The 23,615-nt window shown below is 38.7% G+C and overlaps 1 protein-coding gene across 2 annotated transcripts in view; it reads right to left on the reverse strand.

Annotated features, from left to right (window-relative positions):
• Positions 1 to 1,145: 1,145 nt before the first annotated feature.
• ADAM11 (ADAM metallopeptidase domain 11) overlaps positions 1,146 to 23,615 on the reverse strand; it is a 33,519-nt gene continuing 11,049 nt past the window's right edge. Inside the window, exons 7-27 of one of the 2 annotated variants that reach the window (XM_072414658.1) lie at positions 23,469 to 23,523; positions 23,089 to 23,144; positions 22,227 to 22,301; positions 21,322 to 21,390; positions 19,542 to 19,708; positions 17,453 to 17,537; positions 15,416 to 15,506; positions 15,270 to 15,321; positions 14,952 to 15,051; positions 14,400 to 14,471; positions 13,563 to 13,658; positions 13,217 to 13,297; positions 12,619 to 12,669; positions 10,758 to 10,821; positions 9,595 to 9,694; positions 8,908 to 9,027; positions 8,013 to 8,181; positions 7,786 to 7,900; positions 6,333 to 6,423; positions 3,811 to 3,828; positions 1,146 to 2,956 (exon numbers count right to left, since the gene is read on the reverse strand). In XM_072414658.1, the coding sequence (XP_072270759.1) occupies positions 2,941 to 2,956; positions 3,811 to 3,828; positions 6,333 to 6,423; positions 7,786 to 7,900; positions 8,013 to 8,181; positions 8,908 to 9,027; positions 9,595 to 9,694; positions 10,758 to 10,821; positions 12,619 to 12,669; positions 13,217 to 13,297; positions 13,563 to 13,658; positions 14,400 to 14,471; positions 14,952 to 15,051; positions 15,270 to 15,321; positions 15,416 to 15,506; positions 17,453 to 17,537; positions 19,542 to 19,708; positions 21,322 to 21,390; positions 22,227 to 22,301; positions 23,089 to 23,144; positions 23,469 to 23,523 (1,743 nt within the window). In that variant the 3' untranslated portion in view covers positions 1,146 to 2,940. The remainder of the gene's footprint in view (positions 2,957 to 3,810; positions 3,829 to 6,332; positions 6,424 to 7,785; positions 7,901 to 8,012; positions 8,182 to 8,907; positions 9,028 to 9,594; positions 9,695 to 10,757; positions 10,822 to 12,618; positions 12,670 to 13,216; positions 13,298 to 13,562; positions 13,659 to 14,399; positions 14,472 to 14,951; positions 15,052 to 15,269; positions 15,322 to 15,415; positions 15,507 to 17,452; positions 17,538 to 19,541; positions 19,709 to 21,321; positions 21,391 to 22,226; positions 22,302 to 23,088; positions 23,145 to 23,468; positions 23,524 to 23,615) is intronic. The other variant, XM_072414659.1, reaches the window with a different exon arrangement.

The following is a 23,615-nucleotide window of genomic DNA, read 5'->3' on the forward strand; positions in this document are numbered from 1 at the left end:
TATTTGCTTTGTTCAGAAGTTCCTTTTGTTTGAACAGTGTAATGTCCAAGTTTTGTTAGAGATGGTTAGAGTTCTATGTAGTCTTATGTTCTTGCTGTATTTGCATTGTGCTGTTTCAGGTATTTACTCTTCTGACTTGTGCAGCTTTGTACAACCATGACTGCCCTGGCAGTGAGTTACTTCTATACGTTGCTTTGGAGGAACAGAATATTTTATACTGTTGCTGGAGATGAGAGCAGTTTTGGGACTGCTTTGTGAAAAAATGAACCAAAGTGCTGCCGTGACTCTATGATGACCAAATCCTTCCATAATGCCATAGAAACCTGGAGTAGAGAACACACGTATACCAATGCAGCAGCAATCTGTGTAGCCATTTCCACTTCATTGGTTTATCACAAATCTTGCTGGGTGTTACATTCAGAGAAGAGGAGCTTTTTATCTTTTTTTACTTTTGTCTCCATTGGTCTGGAATGTGAAGGATCATTGAACAATCCAGGGATTTTTAGCAGCCATGTAGTTAGTTTGGTGGCTGTTTTCGGTTTCTTTATCCCACAGCTGGTTGAGTTATTTGTAGGTTAGACATCAAAGAAATGTATAACTCAAGGAAGTGCCATTACCCTTTTGATGAACCCATAGCACAGATTCCCTTTAGAAGTTTTGAAAAATGTCAGTTGAAAACACATACTATACACGAGATTCATGCCTGTAAAAAGTTTTCTTCGAAACAAAACAAAATTGTCTCTGTATGTGCAGTTACTTCTTCTTGGCAAAGCACATTGTAGATAATGAATGATACATATGATAGCAGCAACCTATTTTGTTATATACTACTATGCTGCATTATGATTAGCTCTTTGCTGAACTTTACTGAGCACCTGAACAGTCGGGGATCACAATCTCAGCCAAAGCCTACGGTCACTCAGTTCCTGAATAGAAGCGGTGCTAACTAGCACGCATGACAGCAATTTAGTAGATATTCAATTGCCAACATGCATATTTTTATAGGGATAGAAAAAAGCTAAAATAAAAATCATTATTACTGATTAACTCATCTTTAGGCTGTGAAAATATATTTTTACTTAGTGCCATATAGCTTGGAGTACTAATTAAAGAAATATGTTTTTCCCTCCCTCCCTCCCTTCCCTTCCCAATAACTTAATTTCTATTATTAGTGCAATTAATGTTATTAGTTAGTGCCTATTTGTAATAAATGTTGACAAAACTCTGATTGCAAGTCATGATCCTCCTAGACGTAAGTGAAGGATAGATCAGAGGTTGGAACCATGTTGAAGTGCTCGCTTTAGGTAAAAATAAAGATTTCCTGGTTGTTTGTAGACAGAAGGTAGCCAGAGTATAAAGGTGGCCAGATTGGAGGAGGCTCAGGGTGCCCCATTGGCAATGTTGAATAGTCCCTCTTAGGACTGTGGTGATTCAATGGCAGTGATGCATAAAGTATTCTTCCCTTGCTTCTAGTGGAGGAAACCAATTTGTAATTGTGTTGTAAAATAATTCATCAGTGTCTCTAAAATGGGGTTAAGACCTTTCTAATGTATCCCTAATTATAGTGAGAAGATAATTAGGATGATTCCAAACTATGATTTGGTCCTTTTGTTCAGTTTTTGTTTGCTGAAGTTGGGAACTTATTTTGACCACATTGGTATTTACAGTAGTGTGCATGGTAAGTTTATAATCTAACACTTTATGGTGATGCCCTGGAAGCCATTATCACTTCCAGTTCTGATGTTTGTGTTTTCCCCCTGCATGGGCACTACATGCCGGTGAGCCTACTGTATACAATGCTTTGTATGGCTCTGCGTTCATTTCTGAGAGGTAATCTTTTTGGATTTGTAAGGCAGTATTATTAGTAACCTAGTAATAAGGTTGGTATGTGTAAACTGAACCACTGATATCTGACAAATGGGTCAAGCTAGGCTCTCACTGCTATAGATTAATTCCAAAAATGGTTGCCCAAAAACAACCAATCAAATCTGACAAGCATATAATGAAGTATCAGGGCTGTGGTAATATATTTAACCCAGTGGTTTAAAAGGGAATTTTAATGAGAACAGTACAGACATGCCAGTACAGACTTCCCCATTGTGTAAATGTTGCCTGGCTGTTGCACTGTCTTTGGCAGTTTTAATTAGCCAAACCTCTTATTTCACTTTTTCAGTCTTTTGTATATTGAAAAGGGGATTTTTCACAGGTTAGCATATTTACCATTCAGCCATTGTAAAGCCCTGGCACAATGTTTTCCATTGTGTGAAAGTGGTGTCATTTCTGTAGCCTTAGCTCAGGTGGTACAGGCCAACTCTGGTGGAAAATGTCACTTTTTAAATATGGGAAATAATACAAAAAAAAAACTGACATATCCTTTCAGGCTGGGTTTGACTTTTAATCATGGTGACTGATAAATTTTGACTATGTATTATCTTGTGTTAAAAACAAGCTAGTTCCTGACTGGTTTGTTGTGTCCTAGTGTAATGTAAAAGTGCAGTGCGGTAAAGATCCCTTGTATGGGGTGGTAGTTGATCCCGTTTTAGTAAATTGATTTCTTTTGTTGTTTACAAGGGTCAGTCCTCTCTCAAATATCAAAGTGGACTAATGGCAGTGACATGTAACAGGCGGTCAGTCCTTTTCTGGGTTTACATTACTCCAGCCTTTAAGACTGATAAGTTCATGAAGGCTTCTGCCTCACAACGCCTAGTAGCAGTTCTTCACTATCCCGCAGATTGGACAGTTTAGGTTCCAGTATTGGAAGACAGGGAGAAAAATCCCATATAGTCATTGTATTTTCCCTGCTGCAACTCATCCATCCTTCCCGCATTCCAACAGGTCACCATCTTGTCTGTTTTTTAGCAAGGCCTAGTGGTATCATGGGAATGATAGAGAACATTGGGAAATGGCCAGAAGAGTGTGCCATAGACCCTGGACAGATGGCTATCCACCTCCAGACCTAGAAACAAAACAAATACATAGATTTTATAATTGGTGCTTAAATGATAAAAAAAAGAATCCCAATATTATGTCATGTACTTAAATGTACTAAAAATGACAAGACTACCAGGGATGTATATGTACTGGGATAAAATGTTTTTACAGAAGCTGATCAATGTGCTTTTTGTACATCCGGCTGATGGGAGTGAAAGATTTAGCAAGACTGGAATATGGTGGTTCTAAAACTGATAGCACTTTTTGCAAACAAGGTATATTTATTGTACAGCACTGCACAATATGTTGGTGCTATATAAGTACTGTTTAATAATTTTAGGCCAAACATTTGTGAACGACTGAACACAGCACCTCTAGCTGCTTGTGTGATAACCTGTTCCAAAACCCTTTGCACCCTTTTGAAAGCCTTCCAAAAGAGGGAGTGTAGATATTAAAGGATAAAAAAACCTAAAATCTGCATGAAGTTATGAAAAAAAATTGGTGCTTTATTTTCTTCATTTAGATTAAGCTGTCTTGAAGTAATGTCTTTATCATACTATACAACCCTGTTGGGTGTTTGGAATAGCTTCACACTTTTAAAGTCTGCTTTAGCAGTTACTATGGGTATTTTCCCAACCATTGTGACTGTCAATTTTACCAGACATCTTGGTCTGCATGTAAAGTAGAGAATACTATAAATGGCTAAAAAAACAATATTATCAATTTTTCCCATAAACTACATACAATTAGCGGAATAAAATAATTTTCTAAAAGCTTCCCTTAAAGTTGCCAAGTTTGGTAGAAGTTAGAGACATCGGTAGGACAAAGTAGGTGTATAAAGATGTGAAGAGGGTGAGATGATGGAGCTGAAAATCTTACCTTCCTCTTCGAATATTCCTTGTCAAGTAAAGAGAGGAGTGGGAAAAATGGGAAGAACATTTAATCAGACAAAATAAACTGCAGCCTTTAAATGCCACTACAAACAGAACTATAAATGCTTTTATATTTAAAAAAAGGTTCTCTTTCACAACAGTCACAGAAAAGTAGACCTAAATCCACAATGAGCGACATTTAGTTTACTAAAAAATCATATATTCTACATTTTTAATGCTTTATGTATCCTTTTTGTACATGCAGCCTTTTCCTGTGTACATGCACACCAATGCAGGTAATAGGCATTTCTGGGGATGGTGAGTTGTCACAATTGGAACACAACAGCCCACCACCACATCAATGGCTGATAATGCCTGTATAAAGAGAGGCCCATAGCCTTTGAGATTAGGCACAGGGCCTGCATGACAAGGTGGGAGGCCTAGACCGAGGTTAATAAGGGGTTAACAAAGTGTGTTAACTGGGAGGAGGAAGTTGGGCTGGTTTGAGTGGGTGGTAGGAGAAGTGTAGGAAAATGGAAGTTTAGGAGGGAGAAACAGAAGTTTGGTTTAGTTTTAGTTGGAGAATCAGGATTTTGGCAGTTGGGGTCTTGGGGGGCAAAAATCCAGTGTATAGTATGTGGTGGATTTTGGTCGGGGGGAATCCTCTTTGTTGGGGTTCCCCTCCCTACTTTATGGTGTATGGAGGTTCCTGGCTCCTGAGGCGGTGCTGGGCGGCTAGGGGACATGATGGAGTACATAACGAACTCTGGCCATCAAAAAAATCTACCGTGTTACACATTGCTAGAGACTTCTAGCACCTGAACCCCAATTTCTCAGGTACGGTGGGTACAGGTGAACAAAATTAGAGGTGCAAGTTAGGGACAACTGTGGCTAGCACCCCATAAAATTTCATCGTTAGGCCATTGTCACAACATAAAAAACTGCCCATCAATAAAATCTACCCTGTTCAAATGTTTCTTAAGATTTAATCCTTCAATGTAATATTTGATATACATAATTGTGTGTAAACATTTGATATACATAATTATGTAGGCTATATATCAATTTATTTACGTAACTTTATATTAATACTATATATATTTCATTACTTAATAATCTGTGTATCAATTTACCAAATAAAATACCTAATAATTTTGGGATAACTAATTATGATTGCTGGACTTTAAAATATAAAAGTATGTACAAGAAAGATTATTGATTACTTTAATTATGAATATTTTAATAAATCTAGTGAAATACATAAAATACTCTACAAATTCATAAAATAAATCATGATACTAGAGGCATAGTTCAGTGTTTAATTTATTTGAAAGTAGGCCTACACACGCACACTGCACTTCTGTTTGATGTATTCTGTTGTAACAGGTAAAATGAAAAAAAGGTTAAAACTTTTACAAGTTTATAGGCTGTGTTATGTTTTGCGGCTCCAAACTATTTTTCTTTAGTGGAAGAGGGGGCACAATGGCTTGGTTGCCGACCAATGTCCTAGATAGTAGGTTAAGATGATGTTAGGCTTTGGAGTCAAGATTTAGAGGTTGGGTAGAAGTAAACCTCTGTTAAACACCCCAAGTCATCTCCATCAATCCTTGACAAAAAAAAGCATTCTCTTACACACTTTTCTGTGTGTGGGGGGAGTAGTTATAGGGGTTCTATTGACCTAAGTGGCCACATAGCAGACTTGTAGAGCCAATGCCTGGGTGCAAGAGGATGTGTTTCAAGGTTACAAACTTTAGTCCCCACCTCTGTTTTCCTAAATACACCTCAGGGACATGCCAATGGGACACATTCTGGACTGCTGGTCCAAGGAGGTCATAGCTGTTTCTTCTGAAGAAAGGTTTTTAACCGAATATGTTCACTGTCCCAAAACTGGTTTTTGCCCCATCAAAGACATCAGAACATTGAATGCTTAATTTTCTGCCCTAAAAGTTCCAATTGGATCCAATCTGTCATTGTTTGGTCTGTCTTTTACACCTGCACTGTTCATGTCATGTTCACCTGCACTGTTCAGTGTAGGTACCATTAGCTCTCTATCCTACAGAATTACCATCTTCCATGGCATAAATGTCAGTAACCGAGGGGGACAAAAGGGAACTCCCCAGTGATTAACCAGACCTTAGGAACATATAATGACACTGCCTCTGGATCTTAAAGCTCTAAAACTAATTTAACAAGTTTGGAATGGAACCCATCCCCTGAAGGTCACTTCCATGCTATACTAACAAAGTCCAATCCAATAGCCATGAATGTGCAATGGTTCAAAAACCAGGCACTGTACAGCTACAAATTAGAGTGAAAATGCCTAGCAATGGTTTAGAGAAGAGTCTTAATGGAGCACCCTGACTTCTGATGTTTTATGGGGTCTGTAAAGAAACACTTTCGAGTATGTGTAAGCACCACTGCGTTACTGCATTCAATTTACAGTTCATACTTGAGCATATAACATGACCCAAATCACATCTGTCATATCTTACAATGATTGATTAATAAAGATATCAGTCTGCCACTTACTTGAATCCCCAGCCTGTCCCCCCAAGGACAATGGCAGCAATGAGCACAGCTCCTGCAATGGACCCAATGATGATGTTTGTGCCACTTGGACCTGCAATAAAAATGTACAAATCATAAGGATTTATCTGTATCATGGGTTTAGGTGATTAATCAGATTTACAAAATTCAGTAAAACAATCAATAGACTTTACTTGTAGACCTCCAGGAACATTTTAGTATCTGTGTGCATTACATGGTCTCTCTGACTACCTAAATACACAGACTAATGATGGCAGTATTTTATAGCACTGTATCATACAAAGATGGACACAAAAAGTCAATGTAACTCACACATAACCTACATATTACACATATTGTATTTTTCTATTAAGTCATGAAATGTGTAAAACTGTTGTGAACCCATCCCTCCACTACCAGAATGAGACAGTTACCCCACACTAAATTCAGCAATGGTTAATCTGAGCAATATACAATGCCTTGTCAATGTGTAGTTGTCTCTCCTTGCTCAAATTCTATCTTTTAGAAAACCGCATGTTAAGACTATTAACAATATGTTAGGATATGGAAGCCTGAAATCATCTGTAACTTCAAATATTTTGAGATCCTTATGGTTGTACCTTCAGTGAATAAGATAGATCTTGTTTCCAAATTGGCAGCCTCGTGAGATCAAGCTTCAACTTCATAGAAGAGTTTACAGTTTGCTCATAATGTTCAGCTGCCTTTAAATCCAGAATTATTGAGGGATGTGGTCAGAGAGAGACCTCCAGGTTTAGACCTCTTAGTGGCACAGTAACTGGCCTATAGTACAGACCACAGTAACCCCCCCCCAATTCACACCTGGCAGAGTCCCTAGTGTATTCTCAGTGACAGAATACCCCCATTACGAATTGTGTTCTTTACACCCATAGACTCGCAGACAGCAACAGACAAATGTTCCTCTGCTTGGCTGTGGGAAGTCACGTGAATGAACAGGGCACTGGGATTATGTTGTAAACCAAAGATGGCAGGGGGAATGTTACCAGCAATAAGCATTTACACTTGGTACTGTGGCTGAAAATGCCTTTTATCAACAGATGGAAGAGCTCTAATCCAATGCTCCCAAAACTGGAATGTGTATGGCATTGACTAAGTAGTAGAGCTTATTGTGAGATTACTGCATTCTTTACTACTCTTGAATTTCCCTTTTTGGTTCTTCCCTTCTGGTTATAACTTAATGAGCAGCCTATTATGGCCTTTAATTCAGCTAAAGTTTGGATAAAATGTCTGTGTTTGCAGGACTGCTCTCTGAAAAATGTGTGCCAACAAACACTTTACTGTTAGTTAGTGATGGTTTGATCAGTCATAACATTTATGTACACTATACTATAGTACCAGGTATATAGGAAGGAGTGAAAGAATGCAGGGAAGGAAATACAGAATGGAAAGAAATGTGAAAATACAGCAAAATCTTTACCTTTATATTTCTCCACCAGCCCGGTGACTTTAGGAACAGGAAGGGGATCAAATACACTACAGTCCTTCCCTGTCCAGTCAACGTCACAGATGCATTTCCCCTCATTACTGCAAACCTGCAAGCAGAGAAAACCTATTGTAACTGGTAACAGATAAAGATTCAAAAAAGAGAAAGTATCGCTGACTACTATCCCCGCTTCATAACCTAAACGACATTTGAACACTTACCCCATGGCCGTAGCACACCTCTCCGGTCCCACTGCTGGGACATGTGCTGAAATTAAATACAGTTGCCGGGAGGCATTTCCGATCCAGGCACATCATGTTGGGTCCACATGGTGTCCCATCCTCCACATAACCCAAACCTGAGCCATCTGGCAGCATCACCTGACCCCCTCTGTTAGACAGAAACACAGCATAGATTTTTGCAGGCAAAGAAAATAAACTTTCAAAGTAACCTTTATGTAAAATGATTGATCAGAAATATGCAGAGAAATAGCAATTTCCTAAATCACAATTATTTTAAGCTAAAGGAAGGTTACAGCTGGCAATTTTCATCCAAGGGAATACTGGATAGGATGCGTGTTGTATGTAGAAAAGTTTTTCTTGCCATAATACATACTGCAACCTGTGTATTTTTTTTATACATCTCGTTCATTTTGCTACGTAAACCACTACATGTTACAAATGCCACGTTTGCCATAACAATCAAGCATGGCCCTCTATCATGGGGACAGCGCAGTGATCTTTTACTGGAAAGATTTGCTTTGATCTTTAGATTTGACATGTTTCCTTCTCTCAGAAGGTTACCTCTGTCTGTGTATTTGTGAATCATACTACTTTTAAATTGCTCAGTTTTGTTTCACAAGAACAGTAATAAGATTATAAATCTGAAACTTCCTACAGCTCTCTCTCTTGCAGTGTTCTACATCTTGAGCCCCATCTCCATCTAAACCATACTTCAATGACTTTTCCTATCAATCCTCTCTGTGTCCTCAGGATGGCCACAGTGACAGACCCCTTCCCCTTCGTTAGACAAATCTGCTTTTGGCACAGTCACAGAAACAAAACGATCCAATATCTGTCCTAATGTAGAATTGTTGTCCTTCAGTCGGTGTCTTACCTGCAATCCAGATATTTATTATGATAGTAGAAGCTCATACTGGTGATGTCACCGTAAAGCTCTCCAATCTTTGGGCTTCCAGAGATGTTGGAGCATAAGAGGTAGCCACAAAGCACATCTCTAGGAAAAATAACAAATGGAAGGGTCACCTTGTGTTCTAGAGACAAAGTGGCAAAGGAAGAACAGTAACCCACAGCAGCCAATCAGAAGTCTGATCCAGAGAGCAGCAGAATAAATTGTGGTGGTCGATTCGTCTTGCTGCACATTGTACAACCAACATTAGACAGTTTAGGCAATTTTGTTTGGATACAGACATATATATTTAGTTTTAGACAGTTGAGAAAAGTTGAAAGCATGACCAAAGCTTTATTGCCGTGTCCTTGGTAGATTCCCTGCTTTCACCTCCTCTACTCTTCCCAGAACAGAAACTAAGAAAACATCTCCCAAACCCAAGAAGTGATAAGGCTGCTTTCATGGCGTCATGTTATATTACCTTTGGATCTGAGTATTGTTTGTAAAATATTGTACGGGGTGGGCAGCCTTTAGGTTTTCTATAATTTTTTCCTTTTAAATAAACCAAAACATGCACTAGAAGGCTCCATTATGTGAGAAGAACCAAATCTACAGGAACCCCACATAAAATGAATTTCTACAAAGACAGAGGTTATGTAAAATGTTTTCGCTTACTGTTTGCTGCATTGAAACCATTTATCTCCATCTCTTCCACAATTTCCCTTCTCTGTCCCTTCAATGTTCAACTTTTCATAGCAAAGTCGGTCAGACGCACCTGAAATAAGATACAGCATTGAGTCTCAGACCTCCTGTGTACTGAATTAGCAGTTTCATCCTGAATACACATATGGCTGCTTTTTAAAGAAACCTTGCCCAGGCAGTTTCTATGTATGGCCCTGAACATGTCAGTCTCCTTAATAGTGCAGCACCCTCTAAGCAACAATGACCATCTGCAGATGCAGGAGGGTAAACTGACATTTATCAAAGAATATAATACAACATATAACAATGTATACAATTCTCTGTACAAAACACTTCTAGAATAAATTCAAATCAAAGTACCATTGTTCTTGTCTGAAAAAAAGAAAAAGGTTTTCCTGGAAACAGAATTCAGAGATACAAATCTTTTCACAATTTGGCATTTTTTATTTCCTGATCTCTTATGGTTTTATCCATCTTAGCTCAGAATGAATTATTCTATCCTCATCCCATGAACAAATAATTCATTGCACATGGCCACCCTGGTCCCTGTTGCCAGTCTCAGTCTAGATTGTGAATTGAATCCTGTATATTACTCCACACAGAATGCATTCTATTTCTACCACCCCACGCTGAATATTTGTTTGGAACTAATATGCCTGTATCCCTGCATATATAAAATATATAGATTGTGTGCTGACATTTGCTGTTAAACATCAGGGTGTGCACATCTGAGCAACACAAGAACCTAGTGACCAATCTACCAATCCGGTGTATTCTGTTACTTTAGCATCGGCACAACTTTGCTGTCATTATTGTAAATGTGTTTCTTGTAGTTTTGAGGAGTAGAAGAAGAGAGATGTACTGATATTCAGTATGTATGTGATGAATATCGTCTGTGTCCCATTCCCTGGGGTGTGACAAGTAAATTCCTCATATCACTACAGACTCTCTACATAGCAGTAGATATAAAAATCATGCCGAGTGACACCCACTGATCAGAAAAGACAATCCATGCCCATCAGATGTCACAAAAGCTGTAATGACTGGGATTCAAGATTTCTGTTCTACTCCACCCAGAATAGACAGGTTTGGGGTAAGTTTTACTTGCATGGATTTATTAAAGATATAGCACTTACTGCATCCCCACACTGTATTGCACTGACGATCTCTGGTCTTACATCGGCCACCGTAACATCGACCCTGTTGGACAAACACATTTGAAGATCAGTAAAAAAAATGCATCTTTTGCAGCTTTTTTTAAATTCTTTTTAGACTAAAGTAGAATGATTTGTCTCCTTTTTGTGTAGTAAAACCTAATCAGAACTACAAAAAGCAGGTGCTGTTACACTAAACTGCAAGTCATCATTTAGTGCCAATATAGTCTGTGGTGCATACTGGCAAACTTAGTTAATAACTGGGTGGATTTCTGCAAGTATATTATAAATATAAATATTTAACCTTACTGTCACTTACCTCTTCGCTAGCATGCAGGACATGCCTGCTCTTCAAGATTTAATCACTATCGCCCCTCCCACCAACCAATCAGGAGATGGCCTTCTTATAGCCATTGTCTATTTAGCTGGCTCAGACACAGCGCTCAGCATTCGTGCAACTCTCCACTACTGCTAAACATTTCCTTTACACCTGTTAAATGATTGAGTACCCTCCCATTCCAGTTCCTGTGTTAACCCCTTGTCATCCAGTGTCATGGGTGACACCAGAGGTACAGCTGACATGGGGGTCACCAGAGTATATTCTTTGGGTTTCTGGTACTTGACCTTGTTCCTGACTTCACTTGTCTGCTGCCTGCCTCAATCCTGGCCTTCCTTAACAATCCTCTGCTTGCTGATTTTGGTACCGTGCATAGTCCTGCCCTAGTGTGCCCAAGGACTGCAACCTGCAAGCCATCAGTGAAACATCCTCACCTCTAGAGGCTCTGCTAGAGGTGAGGCTATTGCTTAGACTCTGCACCTTGGCCCTACTTAGGGCTCACATCATCACTATAGCTCCCTCTACTGGTTCCTTCTCTCCATGCATGACTTGCCCATAGTTTTAATTTAATATGCCTCATGCATGCTCCTTCCAGAATTTTAACTTCCTAGGTAAAGATAAAAACCCAAAAGCTTGTTAGGGACAGAATAAATACTTGGTGGGTACTTCATCTAACAAGCTTTATCTGAGGTTTCTTTTATGCATATTCAGCATGTATTTGAGATCAGCGTGAGATGCTTTTACAGTCATCTAACCATCTAAAGCTGCATTACCCTGCTTCAAGCAAGAAGAGAAGGAAGTTTACGGTGTTGTGATTACTGCTAAACCTCTTTATTTACTGCCTCTCAATAGCAGGAGACCCCTATTTCTATCCAGAGGTACAGGACAGTCCACATTTCTTATGGTGAAGAAATAGACATGTTCTACAGGGTTTCCTTATATATATATATATATATATATATATATATATATATATATATATACACCATGAAGACAAAAGACATTACAGGGAGACACAAGAGTCCCCATCTCCAAGGGCCAGGTATGGTTCTGAAATACATCCTTATATTATTTCTCCCTCAAGCCTTCTGACACCACAATAGCTATTCAAACCTATACAATATAACAGGTTACTGTTTTTGTATAATGGCACCCAACACACCTTTATAGTGCACCATAATGCAAAAAAGTATACCATTGTGTACAGTGGTGAGAAATGCCATGGCACAGTGAAAACATATGTTGTGGTGCACAATGACTGATCTGCTGCCACATACAGTAACAAAAAATGGCACACAACTATGAGGGTGTCTGAACAGAACCCTCAAACTAAAAACTATGCAGGACTGTTCAATAATTCCCAAACAAAGTCCCACTCTGCTTTGATATCACCACACAATTTTCTAACTCCCCCACTACTAGAGCCAGAGTTGTGCTATAACTATGGCATTACAAAGCAACAAAGACAAAGCGGAATAAATACACACTGACAAAATTGTCCGTCACCTGTTCGTTGTCACAGGAGTATCCGTCTTGTTTGTGGAGGTTGGGTGGACACTGTGCCGGCAAAGAAAGAGAAATATTGTCAGAATGAACAAACATTTCTATAATGTCTAATGAAAGATGTATACACCTATCTAATAAACCTGGAACAAGCATGCCAATCAGAAGTTTTCGCTTCATTTTGACCCACATTCCAGAAGTTTTAGGTCAGTAATTACAAGTGAAACATCATATTTCTCTGTCCAGACAACATATTTCCCTGGAGTCTTTAGTTTGCTTGGTTCTGGTGTCTTTAAGTGGAAAGCATTGAGCTGCAATATATTGTATCTGAATTTTTGGTTTAGACACTTTTTAAAAGTGAAATTACTTTTTAAACTCTGTGACCACAAGGTGACGGCGGGTATTGCTGTCATGAAACTTGTTTTACTTTGCTACTTGACATTTAACATCAGATCTAATCCATACCTGTCTTTTTGCCCACTGAGAGGGTGTCAGTGGTTAATAAAATCATGTATTTTAAATGGATACTAGAGATATAGAATATACTGCATGTGTGTTTACTAGCTCTAACAGTAACCCGGATTCATAGAATGACACTTACCACACTGGAGTCTCCTGGACAAGTTTCTGGCACATCGCATTCATTAACAGACCCCCTACAGACTGTTCCTCTGGGCTCATACTATGAACATAAACAGATAATGCACTAACTATACACAAAAATCATGTCGTCATAATAGAAACTGTATCAGGGGTTATAAGCAGTGTACCTTTGGACATTTCTAGAATTCACAACACCCTGAAGGGGAAGATGTGGCACAGGTACACACAAAGTATACTAAGTGTGTGGTTAAATTATGTAGTTGGCTTACAGTATAAGTGCAGAACGGACGTGTATATGTCATTGTATTTAACCAAACAGGTCAGCAGTATTACGGTCTCCTTACCCGACATCGGCGACAACACAAGCCATCACTACACATAGCATCATGGCTGAGTGTGCACTTCTTGCAGCAGTTTCCAGCTCCAGTCCTGTTACATTCCTGCAATCCACAATATAGACAAAAGTCAGGTTACCAGTTATAAAATATATAGAACGTACATCTGCTAGCCTTCAGGAAAGTCCTGGACAGTATTACCTTTAGAAAATGATATGCCAAGAAGGGGGGCTCTAAATGTTAGTAGTAAAGAGCAGGTAGGCAAGGAGGAGATGTGGTTCTGTTTAGGCTTTCATTGAGCAGATGGCCAAAAAAGCATAAAAATTAATCTGCATGGGCATACAGTCAGTAATGTGGCCTTTACATCTTTATACTTTCCTGTGAATACTTCAATAGAAGGATATGCATTTGTGCAATCTTCCACTTTTGTCTCCAAAATATATTTCCATTTCTTTTTCAACTATCATTTCACTTGGCTATTGTAGGAACTGGAAATTTTAAATCCTGGTGGGGATCTCACTGTTGGAGCCCATTAAAGTTAGGGACGGTCAGATGCTGGTTTCTCATATCAGCAAAACTGCTAAACTAAAAAATATATTTTTTTTTGTTGGAAATGACCATATTTTTTTATTTTTGCATTCTGATGTCCGTGGTACCTGTAAAAACTAGATTTGTTCTTTTATTTTGTAGCCTCCCCTGGATAAGTGACAGCTGGAATTCAGTCATAAAGGATTGTGTGGATGGTTGTAAACAGTTCACAATACAGAAACATGTATAGTCCTAAACTGCAAAGACTAATGACATTTATAATTGGAAGACAGTACTTGGTACCAGTGATGTACTCACAGCAGAAGAACCACAGTCACATTCCTCCCCCAATTCCACAAATCCGTTCCCGCAGGATGGAGGGTCCAGCAGCTGAGAAGGAAAACAAACACTGTGATAATGGAAGTGGACCATACATTACAGGGACTGATAAAAATCAATCTGGACTGCCCACAGCAGCCATTTTCATCCCCCTGGTTCTGCCTCCATCAGACTCCAGCTCTTTGTCTGCAAAGGGGTCCGAGTTCAATAAAGCTGATTAGAAGGCTGTAGTCTTAGATGATCTATAGTGGGGCAGTAGGTACATACTACGGTATATAAATTGTGAACAAGTTTCACTTTTTAAGGATTCTGTGCCGCATCCCGTGTAACATGCTCTGCCATTCTTAGGTATTTCCCATCATTCCAATGGTAGAAGAGGTTATGGCAAGACCAGTGTAAGCAGGAGGGAGATGAACAAGTAGTTGTAAAGCTGTTGCTTTGACTCATTTATTACTTGGCACTTCCATTCCATATTTTTTATGACTTTACGATTTTAGTGCACTGGCAGTCAGACTTAAGAAAACAATGTACCTTAAGAGGTTTGTTAAATAGGCACCTTCCTCCTCCATTTTGCAGGAACTGGCGGTATTCATCAACACTGCAGCGGGAAAACTTCTTGGGGAGGTAGTACCTGTGATAAAACAATAAAGTTAGAAAATGTTTTGGTAGTGACCATTAAGGAGGAGCACATGAAGACTGAATATTAGCCAGGGAGATAAACATGGAGTAAACGGCAACCAGATGATTGTTGTGGGCAACAACTTTATATTTACTTCAGTTATTAATAAAGATGCCTATCCAGTAATAGACCAAAAGCTTTACTTTTTCTGTATGTTATACCACACTTACCCAGTGTCTTCCATAATACATCCCAGCCACTGATCCGGACAGCTGCACTCACCTGCAATAGGAAAACCAAGTTACCATCATATTTCCACCCAGCAGTAGAAGAGTTTAAACCAAAACAAGGCCCAGCTGCCTGGATGAGATCTTACCCGCAGCCGTTCTGGGTTTATTATACATCATGCCCAGGTTTTGTCCCAGAGTCTGCGCCAGCGTCACAGCCATGGCATCAATGTTCCCATACTACATGGGGCAATACAAAGAAAAACATAATATCCTTCAAAAAGAATTCTCTATAGCTGGTACTTGCAGCATGTGATTGACAGTTCAAAAAAAAATAAACATACTGACAAAAATATAACTGCCACTGACTCTGAATTCTATGAATGAAATGATACCCGTATCACTTAACTCCAAACATTCTGCTTACAAAAAATAATAATCAGCCTATCATTTCTTCTCCTGTATAGTATGTTTCCTTAGTAGAATGATCCCCCTACTTTAGCGAAGACGTTTTTTCCTTTTGCTGTTAATAGTCTGATCATCTGCACAATGGAGAAGGTACCAGTTTCAAGAGACAACTCCAATCTGCAAAGCCGTTTATATTATTACAAAGCATGCAATTAAATGAAGTCAATCATGGATATTTTGCAGCACATTAAATAAATCATATGCTGCATAAATGTTTAATAAAGCATACCGCATGTAATTGTTGTGCAGCGTACTGGAACAAAGGGAAATCTGGAGCTGATAGTTAAAGTTGTGCCAGTCATCCGTGTAAAGCAGGTAACAGCTGGCAAAGCCTTTGTAAGTGATACCTAACAGAAATGAATGGGACATACAGCACCATCTACTGCTTCAAAAGTTCCATGACAACTAGATTCAGGACACTTGTGCCAACATAAAGTGCCCGTCTGTGATGAATAAGAAACCTCATGTGAGCCACGCCTCTAACAAGCAGCGGCACTGGAGTCCTTTCATACAAGAGACCTTTTCACACAGACCCTGTGTAGTAGGGCTGGGTGTGCAAGGATGAAAGTACCAAACGCAGAATGAATAATTTATACAAATATATAATAATGCAGTTCAGGGCTTCGAACGTCCCCTTCATTAAGGCTGTTAAAGTGTATACTGGAAATATGAAGGTGAGGGAACCCAAAAAACTGATCAGTATGATCAACTAAGACCATCTGTTAGGAGTTTTGCTCAACAGACCCTATAAAGGGAACCTTTTTTTGGGTTGAGTACCCAATTGCATTTGTGTTTTGTTATATAACAATTTTAATAAAATGAAATACAGGCTTCATATATTCTGCTTTTGAAGCTTTTTTTCTTGTACACCCAGTCTGTACTTAAGCTAGTTGACCACTAAAACTGTCCAAAAAATAATAATTCCCTCTACATTGCTTTAAACCTACTGCTAGAGGAGATTCATCACTGCCACCTTTCTTCTAAGACCTTGGTAGATATGGAGTAACAAAATGGCATAGGCCCAACATAGCAGAATGTAGGCCTGTGATGAGCCAATATGGCTGTCCTTGTATATGAATACAGCTACAGACTATACACAGGAATAGAACTAATTATTATTATTATTATTAAACAGGATTTATATAGCGCCAACATATTACGCAGCGCTGTACATTAAATAGGGATTGCAAATGACAGACTAATACAGACAGTGATACAGGAGGAGAGGACCCTGCCCCGAAGAGCTTACAATCTAGTAGGTGGGGGAATTTCACACACAAAGGATGTGAGATATGTAGTGTGGGAAGTAGTGATGGTTTCAAATGACAGAAGAAGCCGGGTAGGCAAGTTTGAAAAAATGGGTTTTGAGTGCTCTTTTAAATGAGCAGAAAGTAGGAGCAAGCCGAATAAAAACTAATAAAAATTACTCATGTCTATAGCCTATTGGTTTAATATATTCAGCAAGCTCACCTCTTTTAGATGGGGAGGGGCATAAAGTGTTCTTGTTGGTTTGCCAAATACCAATAATATAGTTCATGCAGTCAGGCTGCAGTCCTCTTATTTCAGGTGATCCCCCCAGATCTGCCAGTCTCTATCTACTACAAATAATTTTATCTTCTTAATAATTCCATAAAATAGATTATAGCTGTATACTGCAATGGCATGGTCATATTTAATAGAAACACTTGTTTTTAATTAAGGTGTAAAAAAACAGTTACCTCTATTACTCCTCCACCTTTGGTCAGTGAGCAGATTCCACCAAAATAGGCTGCCCCGCTACGACTGCTTTTAAATGTGCGACCTCTAAAGACAGGAAAATGGAAGGATTAATGGAAAGATTCTGGGTCAGAGTGAGGCCCCGCTGAAAAGAAATGCCATGTTAGGTCCGTGTTTGCACACTGGATAGGGAATCCCGTTATAATACGGATATCATTGGATACAGAAATTTAACACTTCAGTTATTTTTTAATGATTGTAGAGCAGCTCATACATAATTCACATAGAGGTGTTTATACTTTTATATAGCAAACAGTAAATGACAAAAAGTACTGCCATATTGTGCAAGGAATATGGGCTTTAGTGAACCATTTCAGTACAAGCAGATACACAACAGAGCAAGGAACACTAAAGATATTTAGAACTATCAAAAAACAGTTTTTAGGTGACTACATTGGGTAACAATACATCTCTGACAGCCGTTCTCCTTTGTACTTTCCCTAGAAGAGGCCAGGCTAATCATGTATTTCTATAAAACATATAGTCTCTCTCTGTGTTTGTTTTCAATTTGTAATTAGGTTTGTTCATTGATGCCTGATATTGTGTTGAACTTAGAGAGATAAACATATTACAGACCATTCCGGATAATCAGTGCAGAACTCTATCCCCAATAAGGAAACGGGTAACACCCCTGGCACTAAAGAAATCAATTATTGTGCTTTATTTGTCTTTTACCCAACATAGTTATTAACTTGTTTTTTTAAATATTTACTTGTTACATTTTTTTGTTCTGTTTTATTTAACAAGATAGAAGACAATGCATTGTGGGACAAAGATCAAACTGATGGTAATGGAATGTGATTAGTGAAATTAAAGTATATTTTTAGGCTATCAGACCCAGTGCTGTAGGACTGCCATAAACCATTAAATGTTCTAGACAGTGGCCTGCTACTACTACTGGATTTACATGGGCTGTTTACAAGAGCCAATATCCCAAGAAAGCCAATATTACTAAGCTAACATTTTATTGTTATTATAATTTTGGTATTGCCTAATGATATTGGGAAATGTTGTGAATGGAGGAGAAGTAAGGATGCAGATAAGAGGAATCACAAGTTTATTGCTGTGTAGTACAGTTCAATAAGAGCCAGCATGCATTCTGGTTTGAAATGTTGTGATAACATAATATGTTTTAGTCAAAAAAAGGTGAAGACCACAGACAAGTGTATCATGGGATATTGATATATATGTACGTCTAAGATGGCACGTGCTGAAGTCTGAAGCTAGTGATCAGGAGGGTTGTGACAATTTGTACAATCTGAGACCTTTTTCCCAAGCCAATAATTTTTCTGTGTAATAGTGGGCACTTTTAATTATTTTAATGTATCTATAGTGATTAGATTATGTGAGCTCTAAAAGAAGTATCTCTTCCAGTAAACACATTTCCATAAGTGTAGATTTCATAGTCTCAAAAGGAGACAAAAAAAAAACTTGAGTATGGATGATGTTGCATTATAACTATGCCTAAAAACATTATCCAGCAAATACAAACCAAATGATTGTTCTAGAAGTGACTTGTTTCAGAGTGTGGTGAGGTTCAGTGAACTCGGGACCCATTATTGAATCTGTATAGTGACAAGCCCAACACTGACAAGAGTGTATCAAAGTTCTTAAAACAGAATGATCATTGACGGCTTCATATCCTAAAATGCAAGAAGCTGAGATGAAGGTTGAAAATGTCCCTAAAATTCTAACACTCCTGCTTACTAAGTTTTTGGCAATAACAGCTAAAAGAAAAGAGTGAGGCTTAATCTCAAACCTTGTGTGCAGCCTAAGTTTGGGATCCATGGAAGAATTATTCCACGGAAAGACTAAAAAACTTGCAGGTGCTCCAGGTTACCACTTTACTTACTGTAGGCACTTTTTGGCCCAGGACAGGTTCACTTTAGAATCATGTGTAAGTAACGTTGTTAAACCAGATGAAAAGGACTACCAACCACACACCACAGTGATGTATGAAGACTAGCTGTGACAGAAGCAGGATGTTTAATGGATTATATAATAAGGTGCAGCTAACCCCAGTGGACTCACGAGAAGAGGTGAGTGGCATCACTGTGTTCTTGTATCTCTGTGCTCCGGTATTTCATGAAATCGGCCAGCACTTGCAGGGGGTCTTCACTCACTGCAATCTTGTCTCCTGAAGTCCAGGTTTCCATGGCGACCAGCACGATCCTGGTGTTTAACTGTTCCCTGAAAATCTACAAAAAGAAGGAAAGAGTAAATCGGGATGGGCTGGATGAGCTGCAAGAGAAGAATGAAACTGGTGAGGGTATCGGAGGAGGTAAGAGGGATGAAGAGGTGCAGAACACAGACAATCGCTGACTACAAAATTAGATATGTATTAAGTACTAATAGGGAAATGACAAGATATAGTCTACACTATGATTGCTGGGATTATCTTCATTACTTATCTATTTCTGCCAATTCCTGGGGTTATCCAGTTATCTTCAATCTGATAAACCATGTTTAAAAAGAGGAAATGCCAAGTATGAACCACAATCCAGTTAAATACCCTTTACAGTAGTACAACACAGAGTTGTTACTGGGTCTGTCCCCCGATTTATAGTATTGACCTGAAACTGACATGAAGAGTACTTGTCTCTTTTTATAATGCATCAACCCAGCAATAATCATAGTGTGCTTATGGTGGCTCAGTGGTTAGCAATCTGGCTTTTGCAGCGGTTGGTCCCCAGGTTCGAATCCTGGCCAGGACATCTGCATGGATTTTGCAGGTTCTCCCTGTGTTTGCGTGGGTACTCCGGCTTCCTCCCACATTTCATGCAGTTAAGTTAATTGACCTTAGGCTGTATTAAAGACATATGACTATGGTATTGACAATAGATTGTGAGCCCCTTTGAGGAACAGCTAGTGACATGACTATGGACTTTGTAAAGTGCTGTGTAATATGTTGGCACTTTAGAATATTGGATGTTGGGTTTTGTATCCTCATACAAGTCTGTGAGAATGCAAAACCTGCTTGAAGCAGGTCAAATATAATTCAACTACAGGTCAAATGCAACTTTCCATGAATTCTGGATAATCTCAGAAGTGTCTTAAAATGGTTCCATCAACACAAGTCCAAAGCCTAAGGACACTGGCCCTAAACACGGCCTGGACCAGATCAAGACACCCAGTCTTGTTTAGATCAGTTAACAAAAACACTGAAGCTATTTAGTATTTTTTTTTTAAAAAGTCACTATTAAAGGGAAGGAGGACCCTTCAGATCTCCATAATGCTACCAATAGGGAAAGAGTTCCTCAAGAAATTAAATTTGCCTTTATTGCCACAATACGAGTATGTGGAATAGTCAACATGCTTCAGAGGCTCACCAGTCCTTCTTAGTCCTCAGGGCTTAGAGTGGTAGAAAAAAAAAGAAAATATTGCACATGACTAATAAAATTCTATGGTTCCACATAGGATTGGAGCGTTCCCCCTAAATGTTACCATAGACTTTATTGACTACTCTTAGATCTTTAATTGTGGCAAAAAAGGCAAACTGGCTTTATCAAAATGTTATTGGTACTCTCTCTCTCTTTGTCCATTTTTGGCATTAGCCTAACTCTGACTGACACCAATAGACAATCTTACCCTTCCTCACTCAAGTAAATATTTATTTTTGTGTTTGTCCCCATTGCAGAAATTTCTTATCACTTCCAGTCTCTTATAAATGTTCATGAATCCTTCTATTCACATATTACAGTAGCTGGCACTTAAAGGATGCTTCATACCGGTAGTCAGGGCACACAAGGAGCTTCAGACTGACACAGTAACAATCACAATATAATACAGAAGACAATAAAACCATACTTACAGTGTCTGCTAAATTCACCACTGATTTGGCAAACCTAACTGTAAGACCCACAGATTGACGCTGATCGAGCTGAAAAAAACAAAGAACAGCTTTAAATTAATACAATGATAAAAAAGACTGCTGATATTTTCTGTCATAACAATACTGTTCTGTTTTGACTACGAAGATTACAAAAATAAAACAGATTGTATTGTCTCTTTCTTGTCTTTTCCGGCTTCTTTTACATATACACACAGGTGTAAAAAAGAAACAAAGATCTTCTTCATGTTGGACCTTTCAGCATCACATTGACTTGCTTTCATCTTATTCCTCCTTTTTATCACAAGTACCTTTTCCCCAAAAGAGATGTGCCTTTCTAATTCCTCAGTGTTTGCTTAAGCAAGGATTATGTGGCCCTCAACCAGCCTCATGCTAACATGCCGCACCACATGCAGGTTCCACAAATCTTTTGGGACATGTGAGGTGGTTATCTCAGGGGGGTTAGGGACAGTCTTCTAACTTTGTTCCAGAAAGGCGTCAGAAAGGATGACTGCTAACTACAATATGGAAGAATGAATGAAATGTTGCAAAGACTTTGGATGCAAGGAAGACAGAACTTCATGGACTGGTTTGTGTTTTTTATCATCTAACAGGAAGAGTGCTTAGCACTACAATAGTTTTGGACTGCCAGGTGGAGCCCCTATCCCTTTCATAAAGTCTATGGAACCAGATGGTGTAAACACGCACGCCTAGAATGGCTTTGCCATATTAAGGATGCTCAGAAAACTCCGCTGGTAGACATGCCGCCCTCACAAAAGGAGGTTGAATTCCTAAAGACTTCAAAACCCAGTGAGCCTAGGAGCCAGGACATATTGCTGTAATTTTTGTGTACACTAATTATTAGGTCTGTCTGTTGTATGACTTACCAGACGTCGATCATTGACCACCATGAGCTCAATATATTTGGTTTCAGACAAAGCAGAGCGTACAATCCGACGAACCTAAAAGAAGAAGAAGCACAGATTTACAAGCAGCTTATAATTATCAATTGAAGTATTTAAAGTAACACGAGTCTGTAATGTATTCCACCTCTGGACATAATATATTTGTTATTGTGTCCCAACAAAATATTTAGCTGTGATGTGGCTGTAAATTCAGATCTAATGTTATTTGAGAAAGGACAGTGCACAGCCAATTAAGCAATGATAAGAGTTTCTATATACATCTGCTGAGTCCAACATTCTCAATAACCAGCACATACATGGAAACCTGCTAAGGGTGCCCCCATACCTATGACACAGAATGAGCATTGTGATTGGCTGTTCAAGCACTTCGGGGACTAAAAACTAAAAATGTAAACTTTATGTAATTTTGCTAAGCAAGTTTGAAATGTTTCATATGAGTAGACGATAGGTGGTGCGATCTGATGAAGGAGTCAGGTGAACCCCCTCTGCAGCTCACATGGCTTCATTTGGGGTTTAATTTAAGACAGAGTATCAGAAAAAGACCCAATCTAACTGTAAACACTGTATAATGGAAGTACCACATACATTTCATTATTAAAAATTTTATAGAAGAAATAGAAAAAATGGAAAAAAATACATATATGGACGTTATAGAATAAACATATAACATATATAAACATTTATGGTGTAAGAACCTTTAAATTGTTAAGTTACAAGAAAAATATTGCTTGTGATACGGTCCTCCCTATCTTCAATATGAATTGACGGCACCAGCTGACATCCTACACTTCTCAGCAATAGCTTGTATTTGTATTCAACCAACCTGTCTTTTCCTACGAATTTTTGAGCTCCTTGGAATGTCTGTGGGGTGCTCACAGTCTGTGGAAAACATAGTAAAGAGGAACAATGCATATGATGTAAATGAAAAAATCATTATCTGGCAATCGAAGGCTTAAACCTAAACTTACTAACAATTGCAGAACAGCAATACTCCCACAGTTTCATAAATTAAAGAATGTAGCAGAAGAAATTTTCTTTGATTAGTAAACTTTAACACTACACTTGCCTACCATGGTCACAAGTCCTAGCAGTGGATTGTATGAGGATAACAGAGTGGCATTTAGTAACATAATCAGGAAGGTATTCCTAAATAAAATACTAAAAAACACTAGAACAAAAAATGTAATATGGGGATTTGAATACCTGGTTCTGTGCATGTCCTAGTCCTCTGAATTACATGAGGCCATGGCAGTGACTTCTGTGAAGAAGGAATGGGATTTTAGAAACCTGCCAACTTTATATACCTAGAAATTAGATGAACATAAACTACACATATACCATCTGAGCTCC

This window comes from Pyxicephalus adspersus, chromosome 6 (assembly GCF_032062135.1).
Source record: "Pyxicephalus adspersus chromosome 6, UCB_Pads_2.0, whole genome shotgun sequence".
Classification (NCBI taxonomy): domain Eukaryota; kingdom Metazoa; phylum Chordata; class Amphibia; order Anura; family Pyxicephalidae; genus Pyxicephalus; species Pyxicephalus adspersus.